The 20,832-nt window shown below is 38.0% G+C and overlaps 2 protein-coding genes and 1 long non-coding RNA gene across 12 annotated transcripts in view; 2 read left to right on the forward strand and 1 right to left on the reverse strand.

Annotated features, from left to right (window-relative positions):
* The window catches only part of LOC137473027 (uncharacterized), a 146,808-nt gene extending 144,226 nt beyond the window's left edge, over positions 1–2,582 (reverse strand). For all 5 annotated transcript variants that reach the window (XR_010998565.1, XR_010998566.1, XR_010998564.1 and 2 more), the window contains exon 1: positions 1,557–2,582. This is a non-coding gene — a long non-coding RNA (uncharacterized lncRNA). The remainder of the gene's footprint in view (positions 1–1,556) is intronic.
* Positions 1–15,384, forward strand: part of JAKMIP1 (janus kinase and microtubule interacting protein 1) — an 88,905-nt gene extending 73,521 nt beyond the window's left edge. For 4 of the 6 annotated variants that reach the window (XM_068188660.1, XM_068188662.1, XM_068188663.1 and 1 more), the window contains 3 exons: positions 9,073–9,138; positions 11,853–11,897; positions 14,296–15,384. In XM_068188660.1, coding sequence (XP_068044761.1) covers positions 9,073–9,138; positions 11,853–11,897; positions 14,296–14,328 — 144 coding nt within the window. In that variant the 3' untranslated portion in view covers positions 14,329–15,384. Of the gene's footprint in view, positions 1–9,072; positions 9,139–11,821; positions 11,898–14,295 lie in introns of all 6 variants that reach the window. The other 2 variants (XM_068188661.1, XM_068188665.1) reach the window with 1 other exon arrangement.
* A 143-nt stretch (positions 15,385–15,527) lies between these two features.
* The window catches only part of C4H4orf50 (chromosome 4 C4orf50 homolog), an 83,479-nt gene continuing 78,174 nt past the window's right edge, over positions 15,528–20,832 (forward strand). The window contains exons 1-3 of the mRNA XM_068188659.1: positions 15,528–16,332; positions 19,020–19,171; positions 20,478–20,616. Coding sequence (XP_068044760.1) covers positions 16,264–16,332; positions 19,020–19,171; positions 20,478–20,616 — 360 coding nt within the window. The 5' untranslated portion in view covers positions 15,528–16,263. The remainder of the gene's footprint in view (positions 16,333–19,019; positions 19,172–20,477; positions 20,617–20,832) is intronic.

A 20,832-nucleotide genomic window follows, 5' to 3' on the forward strand; every position in this document is an offset into this window, starting at 1 on the left:
TCTAGGCTGTCACAGAGTCAGTTTTAACATGTGGAATGTGTTTTGTCTTCTGAGCTCACACAGACTTAGCATAGCCATTCTGTGTAAATATAAATCTAACATGACTTAAATTATTGGTTTCCCTAATGAAAACCAATAGGAATGTTGATATTCTTCTGTTAGAGATCAATATATGTTGTTGCATAAATTAAAATATTCTCAGTGTTAAAAAAGATTAATCAAGTTTACTAATAACTACTACATACATATAGTAATTTGTAACATTATCAGATAGTTATTTGGGGCTGAATGCATTTATAAAATTCACTGGTTTACAACCACAAATGTGACTGAATACATATGCTGAGAATACATATGCTGAAAATACATATGCTGCATCAGTGCAGCTGCTAAAAGGTTCATTCTCCTCAGAAAGGCAAATAAAGAAACTACAGATGCATAATAAAGATTAAAAAGAACAATTCTCCTACATCAGTAACTATTAATTGGATTATAATTAGACTGCAGAACAGAGAAAAGAATGAAATTTTTACCTGCTGTGCAAACAAAATAGTGATTGACAATCAGAGAGGTACTGTCCATCCAAAATGATTATTATCATATGCAACTGGCTGAAATTTACATTAGGTTTTCACTCATTAAGTAAAATAAGATGTTAACAAAACCAGCTTAAACTAATGCTGTTGCAGTGGCATTTTGGTTTCCTTATGACCATTATGCAAAATCACATTCTAGGAATATGGGATTAAAGGGAACATTTGGATTTCTGAATATACACCCCTTCCAGCAGCAGATCCAACAGCTTGAGTAATGCATGTGACAATTGCCCATGCAAATTGTATTGTTAAAACACTACATGCTTTTAAACAGCTGTTAAAATGCATTGGATTTCAAAAAAGCCCAAGAAAAGAATGTGTTTATCCATCACTTTAGTGAATGATAGCTAAATGATTTGAATAATAGCTAAAGGCAAGTCAGTTTATATTCATCTTTGTTTAAATTTATACATGTAACATAGTTCTGCCATTCACACTGCGGAAGATCTTACATACCTGTGTCTTAACAGTGAAGAGAATCTTCTTAAAGTAATGAAACAGCATTGATTTCTTCCCTCTGTCAGACTGATAAAATATTTCCCATGTCAAATTTTGCTGTAGAATGAGATATCTTCTTGATCATAAGATGGCTTCACATATTCAAAACATGGTTCATGTCAGATGCAGCCTGTCTGTGGTGCCTATCCTGTGAAAGGTCATTAACCTGAACCTTTCCAACATTTCAGGGCCAGGCTCTAAGCAGCTTAGCAAATCCTTCTTTGTCTGCTTTGTGCTAAAATTATCAAATTGTTTTCTTGGATTTGCTGGTGAATGTAAATCCAATAAGAGTGTGTCACAGGAACTGTTAAGGTGATTTCTAACCCTCCTGATTATTACATTCCTGTATTTTCACAAGTGCAGTAGCATGGCAAGGAGCATATTTTGGAGCTAGATTAATTGATCTTCTTGGTGTTGCTGTCTGTAATACAGTACATTCATATAGGTGGGTTCTTTACTTACTTATTTAGGGAACAAGAATGTCAGTTCTACAGTTTGACACCTAAATGAAGGATGATGTGGTGATCATTGTCTGAAGGACAAAATTTGTCACAGAAGTTCTTTTCCTGATAGATTTTTCCCCATTTCACAAAGCTTCTTCAGGATTTGAAGGCGTCTAAGGTGCTGGTTCAGGACTATGAATGTCTGACTAGCCCTGTGGGTAAATTGGAGAGGACAGAAAGCTGGGATGAACAAGTCCACTTCGTTTAGCCTGCATCACTGCCCAATAGAGAGAAAATGCAGAAAATGCAGTCTATGTATGTATAACTAAAAAGGCAGCTGGGACTTCAAGTTTAAAAAAAAATACCCAGAATCTGTGAAAGGCACCATGTAATTGCAGAGTGGCACAGTCCTTTTCTCATCAGAACTTGAGATAGCTTGAAAGACAAGTTTAATCAAATGAGGAAGTGCACACATTTTGGCTGCTTAGGGAAGGAAATCTGGACCTGGCATTTAAGTTCAGTAGGGCACTTCTGTACAGCTCAGATCAATTTTCTTTCTTTGTATTACTGAGGTTCCTCCCATGTCTAAATTTATGAGAAATCATTACTGTGCTGTAATGTTGCCTCCAGTATAAAAATGATAGCTCTGAGACTGCAATCCAGGGCTCACTGAACTCAGACTAAGGATTTCCATTTATTTCAGCACTCCTTTACAAAGGGAGCAATATTAATGGGAATGGTACTTAATGTAGATGGATTGCTATTAAAACACATGCTGGGTATTCATACTTCGTGTGTTCTGTGTGGGAATGCCATTAACCTTATTTTTAAATGGAGCAATATTGTCATTTTGGCTAAACCACAAGCTGAGTCTTCTAAGAAGACTGTGTTACTGAAATGTCTCTATTAGTGAAAGTAGAGTAATATTTCCAGGCACGCATCCACCATCATGCTGCTTGCATGCTGCCTAAACTTTGATTCCTCTGACTTCCCAGAGATGTGGCATCCAACCTTGGGGTTGCAGTGTAGCTGCAGGAACCAAAGCATGCTACAAATGACAAAATTTGCCTTTTGAAATCAGTACCCGGCAAGTTCTTTACTGGAAGTGTACTAATATGATTTCATTGACTCTTTGTCTTCAGTTTTAAATACTGTTTTATCCTTTTTGTTGCATCCTTGTACAAGGGAGTAGTGACAAGAATCAATCTTCATCCAGGGTTATCTAGCCTCCTGCTGAGTTTGGATGCAGATTGATTCTTGTCATTACTCCCTTGTACGGGGGTGCAGCAAGGGTGCTGGAAATTTTCCAGCTATCAGGAAAATTGAGCTGTAGGTGCAGGGATATGTGAATTGGTCCCACCAAGGCCAATTCAGGTACCATACTTCCTGTAAAGCAATGCTTCTACCAAACTTAGACACTTCCACTCTGTAGGAAGGTCAGACCTGCTGGGAGTAGGAATCTGTAGTCCCATATTGATGGCTCTTGGTGGTTCTCTGCTACTTGAGAAAGGAAGAGCTGACTTATCTTAATTTCCCTGACGGTACTGGAAGGCACTTGTCATCCAAGTTTACCAAAGAGAATTGCTTAAGTGAGTCACTGGACTTCAAGAAGTGGATCCTGTTTCCCATAAAAATGAATTTTCCATCATGAGGCGAAAGGAAATGGAGGGTTATGAGCATTTAGGAGGAATCTTCTGCTGAAAAAAAAAGAGTCAAATTTCTTGCTTTTGGGGCAGCTGGACAGCCCTTTGTGTTTGGGATCTCTCCAGGAATTAAACTGGAGAGGCCTGCAGTCAGTGAACATATAATTTATATAACTGTGGTTGACTGATGGTAAACATCCCTTTTGTGACTCTTTTAGTAACAATGTCATATGTAGTGCCTGCCACATTAGGGGCAGTCTTTGCCTGTCTTGGCATTACAGACTTCCAAAGGAAATGTGTACTTTAGGTGCCTGACCCTTCTGGATGTGCTCTCCCTTACCCAACTGTTAGCATTTTTAGGCTGTTACATCTGTGCCTCCTACCTTTGCATGTGTAACTACTATGAAGAAAAGTTTTATAATGGTACTTAAAAGTCTGTTCAAATCACAATTAAGTAATAAGTAAGGCATCTTGAGTGTGGTTTTTTCTGTGGCTGCCTGGCAGTGCAGTGGATCTGTGAGCTGCTGTTGAGCATAGCCTGGCCAGCAGAGCCATCTGCTGATAGCTCTGCACAGGGAATGCCTCAGCCCTGGCTGCACCATGGCTGCCTGGGAGCACTTACTCAGAAGTGGCAGCAAACTCATTGCTAGTGGAAAAATGATTTATTTTTCGAGTAGGTGCCTGCCATGCTGAAATGGGGGCTGGTCCAACCCTCTTTCAAAACTCAGGGAAGCTTCATGCAGGGAGCATTTGCAAAGGCACCATCTATTATCCAGAATTTTTGTGATGAGATTTCATTTGCTATTGTAATAAAATCAATGAAAAACAAGTATTCATTATTTTGGCACACTGGTTTTGAATGCAGGCAAGGTGGACAGTGTTAGGAGTCTGTTCCTTACATTCAATCTCCCCTCTTCCATGGTTGCACTCCCATGGCCCTGTTCTTGCCTGACTATGGCTCTTTGTTTGCCTACAGTAACTCCATTGTATGGCCCCGTGATTTGACTACACAGGGTTATTCTCATGAATCCTGACAGTCCCAAAAAGGTGCATTCCTGTGACTGAGGGGCAGCTATTAACTGCAGAACACAGGACTTGCTAGAACCCAGCAGAGCACTGCTCTACATTGTCCCTAACCCTCACTCTGACTGTGACCAAGCTAGGGACTCCAAAGGAAACACAAACACTGCTGGATTCAGGTTGCCTATCCGTATTTCCTATCCCTCTCTTTTTAAAAAAGGAAGTAAAGAGAAGAAGAGCCTGTGGCTTTCTTTTCAGCTGAGACTCAAAGTTCTGAGAGCAAAATAGAGCCAATTTTGTTGCTTCCTCACACTTTTTTGTGCTGTTGAAAATATACTGGATGTGCAAAGTTCCTGCAAGGCATGTCATGTGTATAGATGAATGCATCTTTTGTAGCACAATTGTTACAACACCATACCACATATCAGGAAAAGCTCAACTTAATGATCATCAATTTATATGTTGAAACATAAAAGTATGTCAAATTTCATTATAACAATGAGATAGTTCTGCATTTGTTGTCACAGTCACACTTTGGCAAACAAAAACAAATAAGAATACACTGAAAGCATCTAATCAAGTGTTGAAACCTGAGAGCAAGTCCACAGCTTCTTGACTGGTAATTCTTACAAATGAAAGGAACAGTAGGTAAAGATGTAAAGGCTTATACTGAATCTCAAACTGTCATGCCTTGGTCTTAATTGGTATCTCTAACTTTTGTGTAATTTCCTTCTCAGTAATTAAATACAGCCTTTGACTGATGAACATGTCTTGCTACTTCTAGAAGATACTTTTTTGTTACAGCTATGATTATTTATCTTACATGCATTTTTTAAAGTTGTATTTTGGAAATTGTCATCTTTATATCAAGATAATGCAGTAAATGCATACAATAAGGGGAAATTATTCTTTTTATGTGTTAAATACTCTATGCAAGGGTTAATCTGTTCACTTTTTTCCAGCCAATATATTGCATATTCATGTATATATTTTTAAGGCTTTCTCTACAGTTAAATGGAAATAAGCAATTAAATCATATTTTTCAGGATATATAAATAGCTGATCCATGCTGGTTATCTTCCAGTGCTGTCCCTGAGCAATCAGAGGGTATTCATGGGGATAGCTACACCCACTTCATCCTCCTGGATAATCCTCCAGGGGAAAGCAAGTAAACATCTAGGAGCAAACAACCCCAAGCTTTGATACCTGATGAACAATTCTAGCCCAAGGTTGTGTTTTAAAACAAATTTTGCCCTGTCTAGATTCAGACTCTTTAATTTCTACAGCAAATAAGTTAGTTACAAAATTTTACTCACTGGCAGCAGAAGTATTCTGTCACTGTGATTTCCACTCATATGAGAGGAATACAAGCTGTTTAAACAATCACCTGCCTTCAGCACCAAGTCTGGAGCAGCTCTGAACACACATTTACTCACACCAGTGTCTGCCCTGCTGGCTGTATCCTGCCTGTGCCTGTGCAGGGCAGCAGCAGTGCCCTGGCCACCTGCCAGCCCAGGCCCTGCACCATGGCTGTTTATCAGAACGTTCCCAGGCACAATTCAGTGAGGTGATAAGCAGTACAGCACTACAGCAAGCAGGGAAAGCAAGAAGTGGCCACTATTGGGCATCAGATTCTAATCCATAATCAGGTAATCAAGCCCCATGGCAGGACCAGGAGCCTGCTGATCCCTGGCTGAACAGCACTAAGAGCTGTAAATTCAATCTAGTACATCCCAGTCGAATTTGTTGTTATCCCAAACCCTTCAGCCCCACAGTGGGTACCAAACAGAGCTCCTGGGGTTTCACCCCCTCTGGCAGCCCCACACAACCACTCACTCCCTCCCTCCCCAGCAGGATCAGGAAAGAATTAGAAGAGTAAACTAAAAAACTCATGAGTTGAGATAAACACAGTTTGATAGGGAAAGCAAAAGCTGTGAAGAGAAGACAAAAAAGAGAAGACATTAATTCACCACTTCCCATGGGCATTCATCCATCCATCTCCAGAAGAGCAGGGCCCATCACATGCAACAGGGACTGGGAAGACAAACACCACCATTCCAAATATTACCCTCTTTCCACCTTCTTCCTCCCACTTTACATACTGACCTTGATGTCACAGGGTCTGGAATATCCCATTTGTCAGTTTGGGTCCCTGTCCTGGCTGTGTCTCCTCCCAACCTCCCATTCACTTCCAACTTCCCTGACAGAGTGGAGTATGAAAAGCAGAGAAGACCTTGGCTCTGTGTAAGCCCTGCTCAGCAATAACAAAAACATCTCTCTATTGTCAACCTTGTGTTCAGCACGAATCCACAGCACAGCCCCACACCTGCCACTGTGAAGAAAGTTAACTCTATCCCAGCCAAAACCAGCATAGGCTGCCTTACTGTTACCAATCTAGTTGTTTTGAGGGTTTTTTTGTAGATTTTCACTGCTAAGAAACCCAATCCTTTCTGTATTCCCTTTCAGCTGGTAGGTTGTCTTTGTATTTTAAGTAATTTTTAAGAAAGTATATGTCTCTACACCTTAAAACTATTCTCTTTCATCTCCCAAAATTTAAGAGTTATTATGGGAGGGAATTGGAAAATTGAAGCCTCAGCCTTTTTTTTAGAACTGTTCTGAATAGTTGGAGAAAATAGCTGAATAGCTGTAATTTTGAAAAGATAAAAATTTCATGAGGGAGTAATAAAATCTTGATTTTTACTTGATTAACATAATTCCCAAATCCTAAAAATGCCATTTTATCCTAATTAACTTGTTCTTTTAGAGGGAAACACTTGCTCTAAACCCTGAGGTGAGAAAGCCACCAGATGTTTGGTGGCTTTTTTTCTATTCTTTTTTTTTTTTTTTCTAAAAGCAGAGTCTCAGGAATTATTGAAAAATACCTTTACATGATAAGTCTTGAAGATGAAAATGATATTTTTAAAAATTGCTTCTCTCCACTTATCTCGCTATGGTCAAATTTAATCTCAGAACATAGGACAACCCCCAGAGAATTGAAGTCTGTCATTCAGGTCTGGGATTATAAACAGGAATCAGCATAACTGTAATGAGTAGGAGAGAAAAAGGAGTTTAGCCTGATGGATTAGAGATCTTGGGGGTGATTCCAACTGCCTGCTTCTCATCCCATGGTTTTTCACAGTGATTGTAACATTCCTGGTACATGCAGTATGTGAAGATGCTCACTGGAGAGATAGGCTTGCCTTGAACAGGGTGTAGATGAACTATAAATCAATTCAAATGGAACAGAGGAAAAGTGGAATTAATACAGCTGTGCTTGGGGCATTTGTGATTGTCAGCAAAGGTGCATTCACTTATGACACATGAGGGTAATCTGGTTCGTGCTGGTTTGTGTATTATCTGGGGAAATCTTTGAGCACTGCAGTATGATATAGTGTAGATTTTGATTGACTTTCACTGAATGTACACTATTCAAACCAGGCTTTAAGCAAAATCTTCCATTTTGAAACAGGAGCAATGCTAACAAAGCATTTTTGCTCATGGCTTGTCTTCAATATTTGTGTGGAGGAGCATGCCCTAGGAAAAGTGAACTGCAGGGTTGTGTGTACCTCATTTTTGGAATAGTTCCAGGTTAGATTTGTGATTTTCTGGCCAAACTTTGTGCTTCTCCAAAGCAGTCTGGTCACTGGATCAGCTGCTGCCTTGCTGCAGCTGTCCTGGGCTATAATGAGTGTGGAGCATTTACCCTGTTTGAGGTCTTAGAGCTGAATGCAGGTAAACAGCCACCAGCAGCAGCTGATACACACGGGTTTGTAAGTAATGGCTGGATGTTGTTTTGAAAGAGGTACTATTGTTCACATCAATTTGAGAGCCATAAAATAATTTGGAAGTGAGGCAGCAGCAGCTGCATTAATTTTACTCACCTATGCCATCCACGTTAGAGGAGATGATGATTTGTCTTTCCAAGTTCAGGAACTGTTAACACCCCTAGCTGTTTTAGGCCAGGCTGAGATTGGGTAGTTAATCCCCCAAAAAATGTCATTGTTGTTGAAGTTGTTTCTTGATCACCAGTGACTGTTAGTCACATTTTTTCTATCTGCCTATAGAAAAAATTTCTTAAAACCTACTTTATCTGTAACAAGTACAATATACTGAAAGTGCAATAAAATTCATCTAAATTGTATAAGACCCCAACATCAAAAGAAAAATACAAATTAAGAAAAAAAAAAAGTGTGACTTAACAGAAAGGAAAAAAGGAGATATGTGATACAGAAAAGAAGAAGATATGTGGACCCAGCAGCAGTCATGTTTTTGAAGAATCTTTGTGAAACTGAACAAGAAAAATCATTAAAAATATGGGGAGCTACAGTGAAGGAAACATTCCATCTGGCTCTGGTGGGAGGTGACTGGTAATAGGACAGAGCTGAGTCTCTGGATGGTATCTTTGTGATAAACTGAAAATCTGTGCATTCTCTTTTCTCTGGTATAGCCTGACTATGCTAGAAGCATGGTTATGTTTTATAGGAAGAGAAAATTAAGGGTTAAAAGGAATGTGATAGTGTAATTTCCTGACTGTCTAGGTAAGCAGAAAAACTGGCAGTTGCACAGAAAAAGAATTTTAATGCAAAATGGAATTGTCTGTGTGTATATGCTAAAATTATGATTAATGAGTGGTGATGAGTAGACTTCTTGGTAATAAACATGACGTTCTGAACATGCAGCTTATTTGAATTGCCTTGGTTTCATGGAAATGTGGAAAATTTTGCCATGGAAATGCCTAATACAACTGTAAAGGAAGTGTTACATTAATAATGGGCATTTGTTCTCTTTATTTTCAACCTATTTCATAGCTTTTTGATTCATATGCTTTTCAAATTAGATATAATAATGTCTATTTTGCTTTTTCTGTTCCAGCGAATTCGAGATCTAGAAGATAAAATAGAACTTCAAAAGAGGCAACTCAAAGAAATTGAGGAAAAGGTAAATTTATGTCTGGGCAGTACCAATGGATTTTTTTTTCCATAGAAAATTGTTTTTCTCTGTTGCACTGATGTTAATAGTACTTAATCTAATATCACAAAATCTATTTTAAGACAAGATAAAATTTGAGTTTGAGTCATTGCAGCATGAAATGCAGCTCTGTCCCTAATCTGCTCAAAATTATTTCCTATCCAGGATTTCTGTCAGTTACAGGAAGGAATCAAGGAGTCTGGGGAGACTCTAGACTAGTAGAAGGAGGATTTGCTGTGGTTCAGATCAAAAAAGAACAAAGATTTGTCTCTGAAAAAAATTGGATAGCTCAACCCTATTCTTTGGATAGCATTGCTTTGCAAAATTTTCAAGTACTGAAAAATGAAACAAAATTAGGGAAGTGCCTGCAAAACACTACAGTTAAGGAGAATTTCTTGCTTTAATATAGAAAAAAGTTAATATAATGGATTTTTTTTAAGAAGAAGCTCTAATCAAGGCTTCAGACAGCAAATTAATTTGTGTCACTGTGGTTCCCAAGCAAGGGATGGCACAAGGCTCACGGACTGTGGGCTCAGGTTTTTCCCAGGTCTGTGGAGTTTAGGCTGCTCTGCAGAGCATGGACTGACAGTGGGCCCTTCTCTAGGCCCCAGCAGAGTGTTTTTTGCTGAACCAGTGCCTAGGTGCCAACAAGAGTCACGTCCTAGGTTCATTTTCTTCAGCCTTTATGGGCATGTAATCCTACATAAATCTACTGCTGGGCTGAATGGAGGCGTTAGTGGAGTTCTCAGTCATTGTTTTTTTCTCTTGGGATGAGAATGGGTAAAAGGGCAAAAGGAAGGCTTTTGCAGGTCTCTGGAGGGAGTTGAAAGGGGTCAGTGGGGCTGGCGGAACAGAGGGAGGATTCAGGGAGCAGCTCACTGGGTGTGGAAAAGTTTCTTCCTCGCCCTTCTCTGCTCTCAGCATCCCTTCATCTGCTTTCAGGATGTGGCAGTCCTCCCAGTTGCACTTCCAGCAACTATTCCAATTCCCTCAGCATCTTCCTCGGCCCCTTCTGCCCCCACAGTAGTTGTCTCCCCTCTGTTGTACCTTGTCCTGCCCTTTTCAGACCACGATACCCATCTGGGTTTGTGGAAGAGCAGGAGAGGAGCCTGCAGAAGCTGGGTTGTCTGCTGCTGTTGCTGATTATCGCTTTACTCACCCTGCAGTGGCGTGGTTGGGGCTGGTCTGTCTGCATCCATTGGGAGAGCAGTGCTCCATGTTGGCACTGGCAGAGAAACACAGGCACTATTCGCCCTTAAAAGGGCTCTTCTAACCCTTAAAAGGACCCTTTTGCTGCCTTTGTCCTCTTCTGCCTCAAACCATGTATATAGCTGAAGTTGTTCCTGCCTAGCTGCCAGTTATGTCTAAGGTGCTACACTTAACTCCTCAAAGCAGCGAAATGTTGAGAAATATACAATACTTGTACATACTAATTATTTCAAATATTTCTGTTTATCCACCTATTCTAAAAAAATAAACATCTCTAGATGTTGCTATTGCCAAAATGTAGGCCTTTAAGGCATTTCCATTGCAGTTTACAGAGCAGGTATAGAATTAGCCAGACTGATAATTTTGGAAATGGAAAATAGCATTATCTCTGCTGGTTCATCAGCCGGATGGATGTGGAAAAGCACTGGAAAAGAAAGAGCTTAATCACAAGCTTAGCAGAAAGCTGGTAATGAGTTAAAATGATTAACACCCTCTTTGCTTTAATGTTACATTAGCAAGAGACCTTCATCTCTTTCTATTGACCTTCATCTTCTGGATGGGTAGAGGGCTTCCTTCTATCCCTATTACATTTGGATTCTTTTTTCCCTGGGATTACATCCCATTCTGATGGCCCAAAGGAAGATTGTGTTGTCAGGGAAGCAATGGATGATATAATAATAATTTTACCTCGTTGTTCTTCTGAAGGTTTAATGTGTTAAAGGGTGCAGACTGATACCTACATGATACTGAGCACAATAATTTCTTGTGGAGAGGAATCTTATGCTTTTGAAGGAACAGCAGCATTTGTAGCTGAGCCTGTTGCTGGTGGTAGCTAAGGGCAGTGCACCACTTAGAGTTATTGTGTCATGAGTATGACTTTTCATCTTCCTTTAGGAGTGGATTCAATTTTTAAGTTTTGTGTTAAATTCTGACAAATCAGAACATAAATATTTCAGTATTTCTGCCCTATAGATTCTTCAGCAAACTGCCCTGTATCTAGAGGGTATACAGAAGAATGATATAAAATCTCAGTTTTAATCTGTGAGTTGGTTTATTAGGAACAAATGCTGTTTAAACATGCTGTGCTCTTCTCACAGCTGATTCTCTGCTATTTCAGTTGCATTTAGGTTGTGCCTTTGGCTTGGTAAGCCTTGATTCAGGAAAGCTTTAGTGTGTGTAATTATAAGTACTTCTTTAAGTGAATCGCAAAACCAGGCCTAATATATATGAATCCACAGATTTTGCCGTTGTAAAACTGCTCTCAAATACTGATTTTTTTTTTTACTGCTTTTTAGAGTAAGACTGGTATACTGTGTCTTTCTTTCAGATCAGCTCAATTAATGATGTAAGATTAACTGCTGTAATGTCACTGGATTTCATATTACATATCTTACATCTTCTTTCTTTTCTTTTTTCCTCATTTTCTTTTGATCTTATGTTATAGTTTTTGTTCCTTTTTTTGTTTTTTTCACTAGCATTCATTCTGTGGCCTTGATGACACAACTGAGCTGAGACGTGTGGTTGGTATTCTTTATATTTCTTTGTACTCAATTTTTGACTCCTAGATTTCACCATGTTTTGGGGATTGTTTGTAAGACCCTGAAACCATGAGGAAGGGCATTCTGGTTTTACCTGCACAGAGAGGAAGAGCCATCTATAAAGTCCAACTTAGATACTTTCCTTCCTAGATTTCTGCAGGAAGTGATTGAGTTTTCAATGAGAAATTATTTTGTATTCAAAGATACTGACTGCCACAACTGCAGTGGGTGCTTTCCATTCTTGCAGAGCAGGTACATTTTGTCTGAAAGTTCAGTTATTGTTGTAGGTTCCTGCCTTCTGTCATGCTGGATGGAGAGGAGGCAAAGAATCACTTGGCTTAAATTTTGCTTTCTAAGAAGCCTTGTGAGCATAACCTCCCATGCAAAATAAAGAGTTGATTTCACTTCCGCCAGATCCTTGAGGCCATGAAATAACTTGGGAAATAATAACAAATTGTCCCTTTTATGAGGCGATTTGAAGGTTGCAATGTCAATGACACAGCATGGAAAGGGTGAGGATAAAAATCCTCTGTGTCTCTCCCTTGAGGCATTGCCATCACTCTCACTGTCCTTCCACAGTGTCCTGATCCTTTCAGCTCAGTGCTAAAGGCAGTGAATTTCTTCAGCTGTGGCAGGAGCCACAATGCCAGTACTCACTTTTCACAGAGAACAAGAGAAAATCGGTCCCAGTCCTCTGCCCTGGAGCAATGCAAGTTCCACACTGCCTTTCAGGAAGGATGGTAACTCAGCAGCCTCACCGTTGGAGGATTAAACTATGCTTTAAAGCTATTGAATATTATACAGGATTTGTATTGTTACTGTTTTTGGTTTTTTGGTTTTGTTTGTTTTTAACTCGATAATACACAATGCTTTTACCTTTACAAAATTTCTAAGTTTTTTTTTCTTTGTAATCTGTTGTGAATTATCTTCAAGGAATCTTCTTATAGTGGGATTTCAATCAACATCTTTGAAACTGCTATCAGTACTAGATTATGAAAAAGAATGATGACAATAGTTACCCCAAGACCTTATTATGGGCATGAAACATTATTAGCATGAAACAGTATTTTCTACTGCCCAGATCTCAATTACTTTTGAGAAATCAGACCTGTATTATTATGGGCTCTTTCTAGGGTTTATTCTGATGCAATATGTTCAGTTATCATCTTTCTGTTGATGCTCTTTGGAACTTGCTCTGGGCTTTCATTGCTGCATGTGCTTTTTATTTTTCAATAACATGGTAACAGATGCAATGGGTAGAATGTAATTCTCAGGTATCATTGTTTTCTTAAAAGTGCAGGAGCTTTCTTTTGATTGTTAGAAGTTGAAAAGTAGTTGAAATTGAACAAAAATTTTCAGTATTTTCAGGATTGCTTCTGAAATTTTGTTTATTTTGTAAAAAATTGAGCATATGCTTATAGAAAGGTGTTTGAAGAAAGGTGAAGCCTTGTGGTAAACTATTCACCTTTCCCCATTTTGAAGTGAAGTTTTGGATAAGACAGATGCTATTTTGGTTAAAATAAATTTGAAAGAGTAATGTTAAAAGAGTCACCAAACTATTGTCTTTGGAATTTCCTCCAGGTGTTTTATAGCAGTCCCAATTAGAGGTGCTAACATCTGGATGAATATATTTGTTTTTAAATATGTTGATAAATATACTGGTCAAGTCTACAGATACTTAATAAACATTCAATAAACAGTGAAATCGCCAGCATTTTTAAAATTCCATTTAAAATATTTTGACATACTATGCATTCAAGGGCTCTATGGATTTCCACAAAGATATTACCTGATAGTATTCTGTGTTCCCCTTGGATTAAAAGAGAAAAAAAAAGTGAAAGAAATTGCAAATGTTAATAGTCTTCAGAAAATGCATTGTGCTGATATAATATGCTACTTTTCCTGCTAACAGTAAGTACTTAAGTAATTAAATTCAAGCTTGGTGACAAGCATTTTGAGGAGATAACACAGGGCTAATGACTGTGTAGCCATATAACTAGTCAGCTTTTGACTTTTCTAGAAGTGCACATCACATTTTGGTGCTGCTTTTAAGGGCAGTGTTCTTTAATTCATCTTGCCAGAGGTGCATCTGTCTGATTAATCTAACACAGAAAAGCCAGTTTTAAGATACTTAATTATGGTTGAACTTTTCAACACTGTTAAGTATTTCAAGGCAAACCAGGTGATTTACTGATAGTAATTTTGGTTCTTGTTATTCTGAAGGCAATATAAAACATTCAGAAAGGTATTGTGCTGTCTGTGAATTTAGGGTTTGATACCAACATGTATTTCTAAAGTAATGTTTTTTATCTAAAGCTCAGCAGACTTTTTCTTTTCTTTGTTGTTTTTGTTTTCTGTTTTGGTTTCGTTTTGTTTACAGGCTATTAAAAGAACCTATGGAGTGAAAAGCTGAGTCCACATGCAAAAATATGGAAAATATTTATTAAGCAGCTTTAAATTGGTGCATTTTTTTTCATAAAGCAGTTTGCATAATACTTGAAGCTGCAAAGTATTTGAACTTAAAATTAGAGATTTTTTTTAAAGATATAGCTTCAAGCTGGAATGATTTCACAATCAAGTAAGGACCAGCACATCATAAACACTGGAAAAAAATTATAAACAGAACTTACACTCTCCCACCAACCAAACAGCAGAAAAAATACAAGTGCAATTACTGGCTGCTATGTGAACTGTTATCTACCAAATGGTTTTCTTACAGTCCTGAGATTTTTGTCTCCATACTGCATGCTTTCAACAAATGTAGTTTGCATTTCACCCAAGAAACACAGGATCTCCTTTTTAATATCTATATTAAAAAAGCTAAGTGTTTGACATTAAGTTGTCTATAGTAAATAGCTGAAAGGAAGCAAACTGTTCAAAGTTGGAAACAAAAAAAAAAATATTTACAACCCTGCAGTGGTCAAATTAATATTAAATTCCTAAGCTGGAAATCCACAGGTGCAGAAAGGAAGGGTTTTGGAGAAAGGCAAGATGGTAGGTTGGAGTATGAAAACTTTAAAGTGGGTGAGAACTGTGTGGGAAATATGATTCTTTAAATGTTTCTTGAAAAGTAGGCAATGTCTTGTAAAGACAGCCCTGGGAAAATGACAGATTCCATGGTAGCCTGAGAGGTCAGGGAAAGAGAATGCATGATGTGCTGTGCTCAGTTATCTCTTCAAGAAGAAAGAAGGACTTGGAGAAATGAGCACGTAGATAAACGTGATAAGCAGAGAAATAGTTGAACATGAATATTTGGAAATCATGACATCCTCTCAGGTGAAATAAAAAAACATCATCATTAGTAAAAATGGCACAACCTCAACCAGCAGAGGTGGATGAACAGTCATTGACCACCTGGACTACAAGAAAAATTTGGGGTGAAGCACACACTGAAAAAATGGAAGTTGCAAAGACCTTTTTAAGAGAATGGTTAGAAAATGAAAAAATATTACTCTTTCAAAGAGGGAAAGCAAATCAATACATCAGAACTGGAAAGGCAATATGAAGAAATAGATAATTTTAATTATTTCTGAAATGTTGAGGCAAGATGAAAACATTAAGAGCACAATATTAGAAGATAACTTTCTCCTCCCTCACATTTTTTTGAAAATCATATTTGTGTAGAAAGCAACAGAGAAACAAGCCTACTCCCATAGACACGCTGAAATCCAACATGAAGTAGCTGGTTACCATAATACATCACATGAAGTGGAAATTATGATTGACAAAAATAACATAAGGCAATGAACAACTAAAGAAGGACAGAGGAAGCTGTTGAAGGTGTGGGAATCGGCCTCAGAAGCAGCCTGTTTTCTCAGATAATTATCAGGCTCTGAAGAGAAGCACTCTGCACAAAGAATCACTGGACAAGAGCATTTACCTACAGAAGGAGCTGAGACACTCCACAAGATTTATTCAGTCACATGCAGCAAACTGTGGCTGATGTCAGGGTTGGAATAACCCTGGTAGAAAGCACAATCTACCTTGGAAACAAGGATCATGCAGAAGTATGGAATCTCAATCCCCAAAAGAATATGTTGCTCACAATATATTGTTCAAAAGGAGCAAGCATTTAGAGAATGTGTTTTCAAACAGAAATTTTTCATGTTTTAGTTAAGGCTTTTAGAAGCGTGATGACAGAATGTGGAAAAATATGGCCTTCACTGCAAGAGAGAGTCCTGGCATCACTCAAAAGCAAAGGACCACAACAGAAGATAAACAGAGCTTCAGATAATCAAACCTGGTGCCAATGAAGGAACAAGGATTCACTTGGCAAAGAAACACTTCTCGTAGACACAGATTTTGCTCATCGCTGTTTTGAATATGGAGCTACAAGCACAAACACGCCATGGTCAGGGCATGTGGCTGCCACGATAAACGCACTGCACGGACGGGAGGGTCTTACAAAGCAGAGAAGGTATGAACAGTTTCATTTCCTGATTTTGTTGTGTTTTGTAATTACATTGCAATTTACATGTGACAGTTTTCTCAAGAAAACTGTCTGATTGGGCTGACATTTTCCATTGCATTTATGATGGTTTTTTCCTGCACTGAGCTAGCAGGATTTGTACTTTTGGAAAACAGATCATTACAGTCTTACTATCTGTTGTATATTGGTATTTACTGTAGAGCTGGGACTGGGTGCCATGTGTTAACAGGGTCTTCAGGCTTTGGAGCAGGCTGTCCAAGGAGCTGATAGAGTCACCATCCCTGGAAATGTTTAAAGGTGTGGATATGGCACTTGGGGACATGGTTTAATGCTGGACTTGGCACTGCTGGGTTAGTGATTGGTCTTGGTGCTGTTAGAGGTTCTTTTCCAACCTTAGTGATTCTATTATTCTGTGATTCAGTCCATACAAGATGGACTGAATCACAGAATTTGGGACTGATTTTCTGTTTTTGTGACACAGCTTTCAAATAATCTGTCCCAGCTGTATAAGTGAAGAAGGAAACTGTAAGTTTCTTATTTGTTGTGTCAGTTGTAACAGCTTTCCTGGTTTCATACTGCAGTTGCAAATGATACTAATTTGGCTTTCACTGTAAATTATTAATGAGAAAAGTAACAATGTTCACTGTTATTATATATGCATTTTGCAGTGCTTTTCAGGGATAACCATTGTCACAGAACAGGGTGTTATTCCATTTACAAATAACAAGTAAAAACAAAATACTAATGTCTCAAGGAACTCTAAATTGAAGATACTGTTCCATTTGGGAAATTATACCATCCAGGGGAGAGCCGTGATTATGTTAACATGTCTCAGGGATGCATGGTCTCTGAGAAAAGACTGGGCTTGGTATCACAAAGAGGTGTGAGCTTTGCTGTCCACATGGATTTATTCTTTGATGTCTGTCTGCTCTTGAAGCTTTTAAGTATCATGGCTTCTTAAGGGGCTGAGGAGTGCCTGAATCGTTTCAGCTCTAGGTCCTTGTGTGGCTGACATAAGTGAGTTGTGTAGCCAGTGCATTGATACAATTGACCAAAATTAGTGTAATTGACTGAACCTGTGGATAGCACATAACAAAACATCAAAACATGAGGTGATAAGAGAACTGCTTTTTTTATTCTTTTGGACTGATTTTGTGCCATTTTCTACTCATCAGTATCAAAAAAGTTACTTTTATCATCTTCTTTGCACTGTAGATTCAGCATTTGTCTAGCAAAAAAAAAAAAAAAAAGTAATTGCATTATTTCCTTGGTAATAAATTCAAACTCTGGTTGAATTCCAGTAACAGATCCAATTCCAAATCAATACAAATGTAGCAAAATAATTTCACAGGTGCCAGGTGGTTAAGGTTTAACCCAGCTGACAGCCAGCACCATGCAGCCTCTCCCTCACTCCCCCCCACCCTCCCTGCACCCATGGGGAGGAGAATCAGAAAGAAAAGGTAAATCTCTTGGGTTGAGAAGCAGTTTAGTAATTGAGACAAAATATTACTACAATAATATGCTGATGCTAATAATTGTAATTATAAGGGCAGAGAGAGAGAGAATTTAACAGGACTCAAGACAAGCAAGTGTGCTTTACACTACAGTTTCCTACCACCTGCTGACCAAGGGCCAGCCAGTTCCTGAACAGTAATCAGTCCCTTTCTGGATAATTCCCTTCAGTTTATATAGTGAGCATGAAGCTCTGTGGTGTGGAATATCCCTTTGGACAGTTTGGATCAGCTGTCCCAGCTGTGCTCCCTCCCAGCTCCTTGTGCAGCTCCTTGCTGGCAGACATGAGCCACTGTAAAGTCCTTGACGTAGGGTGAGCACTACTGAGCAGCAGCCAAAGCATCAGAGTGTTATCAACATTATTCTCATCCCACATCCAAAACACAGCGCTGTGCCATCTTCCAAGGAGAAAATTATCTCTGACCCAGCAGAAACCAGGACACACTTATAAGACTATACTTACTGAAGTGAGTTTCTGAAGAATTTTTAGATCTATGAGTAAAAGAGCCAGAAGAAAAGAACCAACCTTAGCTTGCCTTGTCAAGCCCAAATTTGAAAATTTCTTTCAGCTATGGTTTCATGACCTGTCAGAAGTGAAGTAGATACAAACAAAATACTGCATGCAGAATTCCAAAATACCAATTAAATAAACAGAATGTTTTATCTGAAATAGTTATAGAATGCCTTTTGAATAGGAAATATAATTTTTTTAGTCTTGTCTTGAAACGATAATAATGTAACATATTTATCCAAAATAAACACACTCAGTTTTATGAACGCCCATGTTTAGAAGAAAATTATTCTCTTTTCAAAACTGATGACTAATTAATTTATTAATTAGTCTAACTGAATCTTTTATAGGGATCCCATGTCATGAACAGCAACTCCCTTCATACATGCTAATGGGGCTAATGAGACTTTCTCATAAATAATAAATGTGTTCAGAATCAAGAAGGACTGTTCATTTAATCATCAGAGGCTTAGACTCTGTTATTGCATGCTTAGACATTGAGACATTGAGAACCTAATTTGGGCTCTTTTTCATCATGAATCCTTCATCTGGAAGAGAACAAGAATTTTGTTATTGTATTAGAATGCCTTGCAATGAAGAATTTGCTATGCTGAATTTCAGTGTTAAAATTGGTACTTCCTGGGTTTTTCAGGAATTAGAAGATGCAGGCACACCTGATGAAAAAGTAAACACTGCTGGAGAAGAGAATCTGAATCTCAGAGTAAAAGAGCTGGAAAAGTCAGAGCAAAAACTGAAAGGTGCTCTAGAGGACTACGTGGAGTCAGATTCCATCCTAAGAAACAGGTAAATGAAAGGGGCGTTTGCATTAAAATTTATTGTTATGTGACAAATGTACTCTTCACTTTGCCCTGTGTACTGATTGTCAAATGATATATGTAGAACTAGCAAAAAGAAAGACTTTCTGTGTTTTAAGAGTGTTGGAGAAGATTCCTGTGTATTTTGTATAGCTGTCAGAATAGCAATGCAATAATCACTTTTATAAGAATTATTATTTAAGTAAGATCTACAGCATGGTCTAACATATTGCTGCAAATAACCAGGCAGCTTTCTTAGAATGTTTCATTCTTAAATATTCATATGATGCAAATTCTATTTGTAAAGTATATTCTTTTCCTTTGAAAATAAGAGTTAATTTGGAATTTCATGTTGTAAAAAAAGTTATTTTTTTCAGAAAGCTTCATCTAATTTAGTGTGTTAATGCTAATCATTACACTAGATGAAGCTGCCATTAAGCATTAATTATACATTTGACTAGAATAATAAGGTTTTGATAGTCAGCAACAGCACTGTTCTAAAGAATGTAAAAGTTAAAAAGAATAGGAAATATAAATGGCATTAAAACACTTATTTGTATAATTTTTAATTGCTTTGAATTCATCAAGGAATTTTGTCAAAATATTTTAATAATGGGCTTTTTTTCAAAATAATAATTAATCTTTTTTTTAAAGATTTTCATATCACACTTCATACTTTTATACTACCATTTGACTAGCAACAGGCAAAGCAAACCTGTATTTTGTCAAAATCCATCTTTGCGGACAAAGTCAATACAATTACACACTGTAGGTTTTACTGCCCACTGAAGGCATGTTACAAATAAGATATTTTCACTTCAGCCCCTAAAACATAGGTACTTGTAGGTTGCCCGTAATGTTAATTTTGATGGGAAGCATTTACTGTCATAAAAGTTGAATTCACTGACTGTGAACCTGCCATAATCCTATGATCAGGTACATGCAGAGATTGAAGTGTTGTGGTTGTCTTTATGGTGAGTTGTTACTTCATATAGCATGCCAAACTCCACTGAGCAAAAATCTTGTACACGTTTGCTTATGGTATTCTTATTAAGTCAGCAGAAAGGTGTTATCTTTGACAATTTCAACACTCTCTAGTATAATGTGCAATCCCCAGTAGACTTGTTAAGAGTTAAGTGTTTGTTACATTAGTGATCAAAAATTCGTTACTATTTTATTTTTGGGAGAAAAATACAAAAATAAAGACAAATTGATGCATTGGTTGTGACTGCTTATCCATCTGGAACTGTGCTGTGGTATTTACTTAACAAAAATGTTCATTCTTGTCATCACAGGATGAAAGAGCTAGAGCTGTCACACAAAACACTTCTTGTGATGATTGATCAACTTTTTGTGAAGCTGGAACAGGTTGAAAATGCTGATCTGCGCATTAAAGGGAAACTGCAAAGCATTCAGGAGGACCTGATCCATTTGGTGAGGGGATATTGTTGCAAATGACCTAGTTTATTTTCTCTTTGTGGTAGTAATTTATAAGTCAAGCTCATCTCCAGTGACCTCTGTTTTTAAGCAATAATTGGTCTGAGCCTTTCTCTTTTTCTACAACCAAAGAAATCAGAAGAATTTTTGGATTTTTTTTCCTCCCAGCTTTATATTTCTCTCTTATTTTTGTTAGCACTGCTGTTATTTCTC

This window comes from Anomalospiza imberbis, chromosome 4, assembly GCF_031753505.1.
Source record: "Anomalospiza imberbis isolate Cuckoo-Finch-1a 21T00152 chromosome 4, ASM3175350v1, whole genome shotgun sequence".
Taxonomy (NCBI): Eukaryota; Metazoa; Chordata; class Aves; order Passeriformes; family Viduidae; genus Anomalospiza; species Anomalospiza imberbis.